A 10,700-nucleotide genomic window follows, 5' to 3' on the forward strand; every position below is an offset into this window, starting at 1 on the left:
ATCGGGCTATGACGTCATTCCAAGTTACTATAAATAAAAGGCCTAAAAGGCTCTTCTTTGAAGAGAAATCTCGTGGTAAAATAAAGCGGTTTAATCAAACAAAGAAAAACACTTTTCGTTTGATTTCACGTTAAATTGCAAATACACGCGAAAAAATGGCTGCATTTAATAAACCCTGCGAAAATAACTACCGGACCAATGCAATTTTTTAACTGCATGCTTCCACATTTAAGGTTTTAAGCATTTTAAAACGGCTGCAAAAGTTAAGCAATGAATGAGTGACCGTGAGTTTTCTCGTGCTCAGCGTGGGCGCGCTCCAGCCACTCACTGACTTGCTCTGCGAGCGCGTGCATCACGCGCCAGCCGCCTCGAGACACGCACGGAACTCCCGTGAATTCCCCCACTCTTTCTTTTATTACTGTGCTTTGCATTCGGGAACAGTCTGGTGAGATGGCGGCGTTGACCGGAGGAGAGATGTGCGTCAAGTATTTGATGTTCGTCTTCAATTTCATCTTCTGGGTGAGTGCGCGTGCTCGCGTGTGTATGTGTTTGTTTGATTGTTGGCGTGCAGGACACGCGTTTTCCCACCGAATAAAAGAAGAAATGCAGGTGTTTACGGGTTTGAGTCGGGATAGGTCACGATCATCAGCGACTTTAAACGCCATGCAACCAGCAATCGTTTGGTTTGCCTATTTTGAGTGTTTTTTTGTATCCGATTTACGGATCCCGATCGTGTCATTAAAATCACAGTGGGTGAAAGAGAGAGAGAAAAGTGTGTGTGTGTATGAGAGAGAGAGAGAGAGAGAGAGAGAGAGAGAGAGAGAGAGAGAGAGAGAGAGAGAGAGAGAGAGAAATTGTGTGATGAGAGAGAGAGAGAGAGAGAGAGAGAGAGAGAGAGAGAGAGAGAGAGAGAGAGAGAGAGAGAGAGAGATGAGAGAGAGAGAGAGAGAGAGAGAGAGAGAGAGAGAGATGTAGAGAGAGAGAGAGAGAGTCTGTGTGTATGGCGGACAAGAACTGAATGTTGAACTGTGTTTTTCTTTTGATACATGTTTGTATCGGTGTCAGTGTCTTGAACAAATCGTTCTTGAATCGGTTCTTTTTTAAGACTCATTCGACCTGATCCATTTTGGAAGATGTCCTCTATGTGTTAGATGATATAGTGCATAGTTTGTTCACAGCTGTCGTGGCGAAAAGTCGGTCAGCCAAGTTGAAAGAATTCACGAAGACCAGAGAGCCAGGTTTCCAGAGGTTTCAATCTTTATTTGCTCGAGCAAGCAAAGTGAGACACACAGAGTTCATCTGTAGATGCCCAACGAATACATGTCTGACTCCATCTTTTATACATTGTTCTCAAGTTGTTATCACAGTTCAAACCAATCAGGTTTTACCTGACCTCATCTTCTACCAACCAGTTTTTACATGACATCACTTATTTTTATTAGTCCATCCCCTTATGCCTCGTTACAGTTATATTTCATCCTGCACTTGCTACAGTTATATTTCCGGCCTACCATATTAAGATCTCCGGCCTACCATATTAGGATTTAATTGTAGGGAGCGCTCTCAATAACACATACGTATATCATGTGCTCTTTATCTTGACACCTTTCCGGGGGCTTTCGGACGTCTCAATAACACATACGTATATCATGTGCAATAACACATACGTATATCAAGTGCTCTTTATCTTGACACCTTTCCAGGGGCTTTCGGACGATACATGATTTAACCTTGGTTTTATTAAAAATGAACTCATGGTTTAGTGTGATAATGATAAACAACCCAGCGTTCTTAATTACACTTCTCTACAAAAGTGTGTGTGGTGTACGTGCAGTTCCTGTCTTAGTGTGAGAAGATATTTGGTGTGTATGCAGGTGTTCAAGTGTTCAAACTCATACATGAGGCCCATAGCCCTTGTTAAGATCAGAGAAGTATATGAACTCTATAACTTCCTTTAAATGTATTCTTTAAATAAGAAAGCTATTTTATATAAGAAAACTCAGTAATATATTTAGAATATAAGAAAAGTCAATAATATGTCTAGAAAAACCACCATACAGTTCACCCAAATGAAAATTCTTTCATTTGGGAACATCGTTTACTCCCCCTTAAGTCAAGTAACGCATCTTCACATTTTTCTAAATGTTACAATGTGGTCTGTTGGTGAGGTGGTTTGATATCATCATGGTATGATACCACACGCTTCAAGAATTTGATGCATTGTCCCATATTGATAAAGGTTGAATTTCACTATATATTTTTCACTAGAAAGTGTGGATGTATTTTAACTGCGAATCATACGAATAGGTGATCAATGATTCAGAGTGGTTGCTTTCAATAAGTTAATTGAAGTGAACCTTCCAAATTATACAACACATTAAATTCTATTCAGAGCCATATTTTGTGTGCGTGCGTGCGTGCGTGCGTGTGCGCGCGCGTGTGCGTCCAGCCCCGTGGGTTTATATGAGTACGCGTCCTAGATTGTCTGTAATCTGCGGGACTATTTATAGAGCATGATAATCTGACGAACAAACTCACTGTATTTATTGTGGGCTGTCTGAGAGATTGTGTGTATGGTGTTTGTTTCTTGCATTTAGCGTCATCTTTTGCTTTTAGAAAAAAATGTATTTGGAATATTTGACTCCTGGAGTGTCCATCATCTTTTCTGGTTGGGTGGAGACAAAACTGTCCATTTGGTTGTTTTGTTTTGAGATCTTGGTTTATCCTGTTTGTGAGGAAATGTGTTTTATGAGATCAAAAAGAAGGGGGAAAATGACACTACTGTCGTTTTAGTTAAACATTATTGGACTGTTCGCATGTCAGGCATTTGGGGATAAACCTGTCACAGAAAACAAGCAAGAACTTGTCTAGTTTCTCAGTATGATAATATTTCTATACCATGCAGTATGTTTGTTATGGAATGTGTATTATACAAATAATATGAATGGTGAATACTGGAACAAGTTCTCAAACCTTCTCGTTGTAGGTTAATTTTAAAGGTTACAGTTTATCTGTAACACGTTGACCTTCAAGGACAAAATAAGAGAAAAGAGAGTTGTCTCAATGGGATACGATAGCTTCACTTCTCGGCTACAAATTAATTCAATTCAATTCAATTCAATTTTATTTATATAGCGCTTTTCACAATGTGCATTGTTCCAAAGCAGCTTTACAGGAGCAAATAAGAAAAACACAGAAAGGTAAAACACAGCACAGTGCATGGTGTTTATAGACCAAGCAAGATCATTATAATAAATAATATCTAATAAATAATAAATAAATAAATAAATGCAGTCTCCCGGTGAGCAAGCCAACACTGCACTGCTCTGCTGTGGCGAGGAACCCAAACTCCCATGCTGAATAATGGAGAAAAAAAAACCTCGGGAGAAACCAGGCTCAGCCGGGAGGGCCAGATCTCCTCTGACGTGTCATGGCTGCACTCAGTGACCCCGACCAAAGCCACCGAGCAACGTCCACAAATTATTACACGTTACCTTTGAATCAGGTATTTAAAACCAACCACAAACTGCTACTACTATAGAAAACGAGTTTTAGTCCAATTGGACGTTTGTCCCAGAAATTACTGCGATAGAGTTCCTGTGACAACTAGCCCCAGTCTGTAGGTAAAGCTTCATTTTCAATAGTCATGGAAACAGTGGCACAATGCAATTTATTTCTTTAAGTAAAGTGCAAAAGAAGTATTTTTGTTTACAAAATATGAGATATCTTGTTTTGATATCATGACATGCAGTGGTGATTCACCTGCATGTGCGTGTTGTCTCTGAGCACAACACTCAGCACCTGCTTTAAGCTCCTCCCACCGACACACAAAGAGCTTGCGCAAGCCAAAGACACTTTCCCTTTTTGCTTTCTTTTTCAACAAAGAAGGGAAGTGTCCGACAGACAAACAACATTTCTGTGAGCAAAGTTTGCGCTTTCTGGTTTCTGCAGGCTGGTAGTATATAGTTGAGGTTGTACAGGTGCGTTTTGTAAACCCACAGACAGACTCTTTATACGCACACAAAGGTTTGCTGATACTTTTTGTTTTCCTCAAAGCGAAAGTGACTTGGACAGTAAGACAATGGGAGTTGATGGATGTGCAAAATGTATCAAATACGGACTGTTTATCCTGAACTTCATTCTCTGGGTAGGTAGAGCGTAACTTCACATTTGTGTGTCTGTGTGAAAGTGCGGTTGTGGTTTATGGGTGCCTTTGTGTTTGTTTAGCTGAACATTGGCATCCAGATTTAGAACTGTAAAAAACTGGGTCACAAGGGATATAACAAAGATGTGAAAGGATTCAATTTAGCTAGAAGTACATCAAGAATAAAACAAAACGTGGCACGTGTGACTGTCCACTAAAAGAAACTGGTATTAAATCGAGGTGAAAATGACAGACAGGGTCAGTGTGATGTCACTATATCTGTGTGATGTATTGTGTTTTTGTGCGTAAACTCGTACATGAACCAGATGCTCTTGTTGTCCTGTAGTCATTTTGGCTCAAACCAGCAGATGTCTCATAGACAGAATTTTAGAAGCTTCCGTTTTTAAACCTTAAAAATAGTGATGACAGACATACTTTTTCCATGTGTGGTGGACGTCAACGTTTTGGCAGGCGGAAGTGAAATTAGACACTTGATTCACACATTCGTGCACTAATATCAGTAACATGTAATATCTGTTATATTTCTCACACAAAATGCCTACCTATAGGGTTCATTCTTAGATGAAAGTATTATTGTGTTGTTGTCAAAAATGTAATAAGAGAAGAAAGTTAATGACTTAAATATGATCATTTAAAAATATACAATTGAAAAGTAATCCTGACAAACAGGTTTGTATGCAGGGTTGGGCAAAAAAAATCTATTAATCGCTTTTTTTTATGGGGCCGATTCGATATCGATCCTCAAAAGTTGCAAATCGATATATTTCGCATATTTCCGCAAACACTGAAAATTCATTAACGTGAATGATATTGCTACTACTTTCCACTAGATGTCACTTTTCTTTTAACAACGGGTGGATGTTAAAACAGGAGCATTTCGTTCATTCGTTGCTTAAAGCAGTGGTTCTCAAACTTTTTCGTTGTAAGGCCCCCTTTGTGTAGGGTGCATCGTTTTGCGGCCCCCAAATAAACATATAATCTCAAAATAGACTTGAATAGATTTATAATCTTAAATTTAGAATTTGAATTAAACCAAAAACATATGCCGTATACAGTACTGGAAACTTTCATTATTTTGTTTGGTGGTCTAATTTTTCTAATGTTTGATTCCATAAAATGAATGATACATTTCTATATTTAAATAAAATGCCACAAAATCTGTGGCCCCCCAGGATCCATCTTGGGGCCCCCCCAGGAGGCTACGGTCCCCAGTTTGAGAACCACTGACTTAAAGATCGCGTATCACGGGCAGTTTCTGCCAATCTCATATTAATCTTGAGTGCCTATACAGTATTGCATACGTTGTATCTTCGAAGAGTATTTAGTTTGATCAATTTATAAAAGAGAGATACAGCTGTACGATTATTTCCGGAAAAACACGAGCTGCTAGAGGTGGGACTAGTGGGGAGAGTGGGATGGAAGTACAGCACGAGCAAGCAACACATCATCACATTAATCCCTTCGTGTTATGTACATTATGCGCGTACACGCCGATTGCCAACAAAACACAGACGTATGACTTAGTTTGTCTTACCGCTTGCAGTTCATGTCCGGCATCTTTTAGCATTGGGACCGCTCCACCTATCAGTTTCAAACGATCTCAAAAAACAGCGTTATTTCCACCGTTTATATAACGTCCATCACTGAAATGCCGTGAACAAACAAACACACCTAAACTTCACTATCGCAAGAGTAACGAGCTGCAGCGCAGCCCATCTTGACGCAGCGCAGATAATCTTGATGGTAAACTGTTTTTTTGTCCTTCGTGTGTGCAGATTGCGGGTACGGGTGTCCTGGGTATTGGACTTTGGCTGAGGTTGGATCCCAAGACTAAGAGCTTGTTTGAAGGGGAGAACTCTCCCTATATCTTCTACACCGGTCAGTGGTTGTTAATGTGCGTTTTAAACACATCTGTTGTGGTTTTGTGCATCGTGGAAATGAAGCGTGTGTGTGTGTGTGTGTGTGTGTGTGTGTGTGTGTGTGTGTTTCAGGTGTATACATTCTTATCGCGGCTGGCGCTTTGATGATGGTCGTGGGATTTTTGGGATGTTGTGGGGCCATCCAGGAGTCCCCGTGCATGCTGGGATTGGTAAGTCATATGATATGCGCCGTTCCTTGCGTTCTCTTATTGAAAATCCTTCAGTATTATTATAGGATCTTTTGTGTTTGTTCCTGTAGTTTTTCTTCTTTCTGTTGGTCATATTTGCTGTCGAAGTGGCTGCTGGAATTTGGGGCTTTTCTAACCAGACCAAGGTGAGCATCACATGCGTAGTGTACACAAAGACACAAACACACATAGACAGCGTTCCTATTCTGTTAATATCTCTTTGCCTACAGGTTATTGAAGATATAACGGCTTTCTACAGGCAAACGTACAAAAACTACCAAGACACCAAACAGGATGCTCTGAAAGAGACACTCCGTCTCATTCAGCATGGTGTAAGATCTGGTCTCTTTTTCCTTATTTGTGGCTGTCTGACAGTCATGCAGATCTACCAAACGCTGTTTTGTTTTTCATGTCTGTTTATGTGATGTTCATGGGTCAATCTGAAATGAAACGAGTAAGAACAAAGCAGATGTGTGCTCAAGAATGTCTTCATGTGTAGTGTCTTAAACGTTTCGAATATTTTTAAGACTTAAAACGATGAACGTCACAAACTTTGTCCAGTCTAGCAACCTCTGAGGTGTCTATTGCATCATCCTGTAATGACTTTGTTTCACGACACACTGATAAAAATCAACGCATCATCACGCTGGAAATTGTGTAAAACCGGCCAGTCACAGCTTTGCGTTGTCAGAAAGCTTTTACCATTTTTATAATATTAATATAAATATTTCCAATGGTCCATGAAAGAATCACAGTGGTGTTTATAGCAATTGAACTTTACTAATATCTTTTCTCTTGTCTCAGCTGAACTGCTGTGGCCCATCAGGACAAGACCAGGAGGCAATTGAGGAGACCTGCCCCAAAAAAGAGGGGCTTGATGTACTCATTACCAAGGTAAAAGTCCTTAACGATCATTCAAACCTTATGTTTAGTTCATTTTTTAATGAATAATCAGTTTGTGTTTATTCAACCTGTATGTGAACAATATAGAAATAACTAAAATTATGCATAACAATACAGATATAAATAAATGAACTATAAAACAGAACATCTCAAGTCCTTTTGCAATAGTGAAGATGCACTATATGGACAAAAATATCTTCTAATGTATGGGTTTGACTACATTAGTTGTTTCTTTGATCATATAAGTTTCCACCGGCTGAGCTTCTCTGACTTCCTCAGAAACTCTAAATGCGGCTCAGCTTGAATCACTCTTGATGTTTACTCTACCGCGATGACCTTCGACTGGCAGGAGCAGATGTTGAGAAAACCAAGAATGCTCTTTTCGTGTAGTTTACTGAGCAGAAGAAACTTGCCTTATTTCAGCCAGTGCTGAAGATCCAGCCGGGTTTTGACAGACCAAAAGCTTTTTCCTTTATTCTGTGCATTAATAGTTAAGCATTGATATTTGTTCTGTGATCTTGTTTTTATGTTTAGACCTGCCCTGATGCCATTGACGAAGTCTTCAACTCCAAACTACATATTATTGGAGGTGTTGGCATTGGCATTGGAGTGATTATGGTAAACTATTTTTGTATCATTTTAACATTTTGGTTTAAACATCTGGACTGCGGTGAAAATGATAACTTGTCAACATAGTGGCATATTATGTTCTTCAAGCTTTTACTTGTACTCTTAAAAAAGGAACTACTAAAAAAAGTTCTTCACCGTAATGCCATAGAAGAACCATTTTTGGTTCCCCAAGGAACCTTTCTCACAAAGGTTCGTATAAACCCATTTTTTTTCACTTCTTTTGTGAAATAAGGTTCTTCAGATGTTGAAAGTTCCTTATCGAACCATTTAGCCAAAAATGCTTCTTCTAAGTCATAGTGAAGCACCTTCTTACTAAAAGTACTAAAGCAGTTTTGTATTCGCGGTTTGAGAAGCCTGACACAACATAAGTTGAGTTAATAGCGTGAGATTCAGGCAAGACCTTCCTGTTTCCCAAACAATAGAAGCCGGGGAGACTGTTTTCAAAACATCTTTGACAGCGGTCATAATTTGTGTCCAGTGCCGTTAATGCCACATAAATAACACGCTGCAGCTTTAAATGGAAATGTTTTTAATGTGAAGTGCACCACGGTGTGTGTGGCTTCAATGTAACGTGTTCAGTAATGGAACGTTCTGTCTGTTTTCACAGATCTTTGGCATGATCTTCAGCATGATGCTGTGCTGTGCCATCCGAAAAACCCGGGAGATTGTGTGAGGGTGCCGTTGCCTGGGCAACTGCCTGTGTATCGGTGTTGCATGATGTCTGTCCCAAAGCACTGTTTTGAACATGACCTCATCGGCTTAGAACCAGTTAGATCACACCGACGAGCAAAACATATGTATATTTCTTCGATTGATGGGAATTCACGCTCACATGTCTGAGGCAGCTGTGTCGCTGGCCTCAACCGTGAGTTAAAAAGGATCGGTTTAGCATTTCAAATCCATTGAATAAGGCCTTTAAGTATTTTTTTATTTTTTTATTGTTCAAAATAGATTTTAAGGATTAACCTTTGTTTGCTTTATTGTACTTGCAGTATTGCTGAACGTTTTCTAAAGTTTTGATTTGTGTATAGGGTTGATTTGATTTACCAACATCGGTGCATATGGCTACAATAAAGCCAAATTCAACATGAATTATGCAGAGGCTGTTTTTGTAGTTCTGTGGAATGTCTGTGTGTGTGTGACTTCTTTTTAACACTAATCAGTGTTTCCTTTAACAGGCAAATGATAAGAGTGTTAAAGAATTCAAAGGGAAACGATGCACAAACTTAATCAAGTGATGACTCATGGTCACTTTATCATGTACCCTTGTACCCTCAAGTATCGTTTTCTCTTTTCGTTCAACCCCTGTTGTCTCTGTTTGCTTGCTTCCTTTTTATTTTTTAACTGCATCTGAGTTTTAATTTTGGCTGAATAAATTAGTGTCAGGTTAGTAACTGTACAATTATTCGCTACCTGGTTTCGCTGCCTTTGGTGATTGAATCTGTTTGGGTTTGTTGGTGAGTCATAGTGTTACTTATTACACTCTGTGAGAATTAAAAAAATGTTTGCATGACATCAAAGTCATCTTGAAAAGCACACTTAAGCACGCAGGGGCACACCCATCAAAACATTTCCTGTGCTGTAATTTGATCAAAAACCTCAAAACTTTCATTAACTTTGGATTTAAAATAAAAATCCTTTGCGTGAGTCACGAGCTACCTTCTCATGCGATGTTGTGATGTAAAGATCAGAGTGAAAAATGCTCTACTAAAACACTAAACATGCTGTTATATTGACTTCTTTTGAAAACTAGGCTATATTATCTGCATAATGAGTGAAAAGTTGAACTAAAGATTTTTGGCAGTTTCATCTTGCTCTAATGACAACATATTCTTGAGCGAGAACAAGTCTGAGCAAAATCTGATGACTCGAATCTGAAACATAGTTTGTGTCACAAATTGTAGAGACCTAAATAGTCCATAATCTGAAGTTTTTCAATGTCTTTTATGAACCAACTAGTCAGGTACAAAAGAATCGGTTAAGTGTTTAATGTAAAAAGCCCAGTTTTCTCAACCAGGGGCTGAGGGCTTCAATAAACTTTTAAAGGCCTCAAGATGCTTTAAAATATATAAAATTAGACAAAACAACCTTTTGTTAGAATAAAATAAATGACTATAAAAAATATATTCTTTTAAGACATTTTTAATGTTTGGTAGTGTTTCGAAAACGTATTCACATGCTTTCGTACTTTTGATTTCGTGAGGAATTTTTGAGTCTTCAGGTTCTTGATGTCATAATATGGACTTTGTTGCCCTCTAGTGGCCTTTTGGCCGCTTTTTTAATGACAACCAACCAAGTATGAAACTTCAAAACAAACTTTACAAAGTCTGACTGCCATGATGTTGCATTATGACTTACGATGTTTAATGTAGTTTTTCAGGTGCTCATTAATTAGAGATGGAGAGAGAACTTTAGGCTATGTGATGTCTAAAGTGGATGAGGTACATTACTGTTTAAAAGGATATACACACTTAAAACAGAGAGAGAGGGAATGTGTGTTATAGTCTCCATTAAAGTCAATTACTGATCACTCGTTGCTTTCAGATGCAGGCTCAGATACGCTGTGTATTAGATGTTAAGGCTGTTTTCTTGTGAATTATCCACTTTCTGAGGTGGAATTTGATTTGGAACGGTCTGTCTATATCAGGTCAATCAGGTGAGTCTCCATTATTATTATGATGACATCAAACCTTTAGATTTTATTAGAATGTTCAGCAAATATGATGTTTCAATAATTTTCCAATAGAAGTTTAATTTGTACAGGAATGAAATATGATTGTTGTTATGAATTGTTAGTGTACCTTAAAATATTAATATCTTCAACATATCCTTTCCAGTTTCAGATTGTTTTCGTTGCATATTTATATTTGTTTTATATACTATATATATATATAT

General features: G+C 38.5%; 1 protein-coding gene across 3 annotated transcripts; it reads left to right on the forward strand.

Moving 5' to 3' along the window:
• The first annotated feature begins 329 nt into the window (after window positions 1-329).
• cd9a (CD9 molecule a) lies at window positions 330-8,897 on the forward strand. 3 transcript variants are annotated; one of them, XM_057348493.1, is made up of 9 exons: window positions 3,852-3,980; window positions 4,057-4,147; window positions 5,941-6,043; window positions 6,157-6,254; window positions 6,344-6,418; window positions 6,503-6,604; window positions 7,077-7,166; window positions 7,710-7,793; window positions 8,413-8,897. In XM_057348493.1, exons 2-9 carry the CDS (start codon window positions 4,082-4,084, stop codon window positions 8,476-8,478), a joined length of 684 nt encoding a protein of 227 aa, XP_057204476.1. In that variant the 5' UTR covers window positions 3,852-3,980; window positions 4,057-4,081; the 3' UTR covers window positions 8,479-8,897. The 3 variants fall into 3 exon arrangements, with proteins under 3 accessions (XP_057204474.1, XP_057204476.1, XP_057204475.1); XM_057348491.1 differs by lacking the exons at window positions 3,852-3,980; window positions 4,057-4,147 and adding an exon at window positions 330-519; XM_057348492.1 differs by having other exon boundaries at window positions 3,865-4,147.
• The last annotated feature ends 1,803 nt before the right edge of the window (window positions 8,898-10,700 follow it).

Source organism: Triplophysa rosa, linkage group LG12 (genome assembly GCF_024868665.1).
Source record: "Triplophysa rosa linkage group LG12, Trosa_1v2, whole genome shotgun sequence".
Lineage (NCBI taxonomy): Eukaryota > Metazoa > Chordata > Actinopteri > Cypriniformes > Nemacheilidae > Triplophysa > Triplophysa rosa.

What these genes read in the sequence shown, in the direction of transcription:
- cd9a (XM_057348491.1), top strand. Translation starts at nt 451, where the DNA reads ATGGCGGCGTTGACCGGAGGAGAGATGTGCGTCAAGTATTTGATGTTC. An exon ending in TCTTCAATTTCATCTTCTGG is followed by an intron (nt 520 to 5,940) that starts GTGAGTGCGCGT and finishes TCGTGTGTGCAG; the next exon opens with ATTGCGGGTACGGGTGTCCT. An exon ending in TCCCTATATCTTCTACACCG is followed by an intron (nt 6,044 to 6,156) that starts GTCAGTGGTTGT and finishes TGTGTGTTTCAG; the next exon opens with GTGTATACATTCTTATCGCG.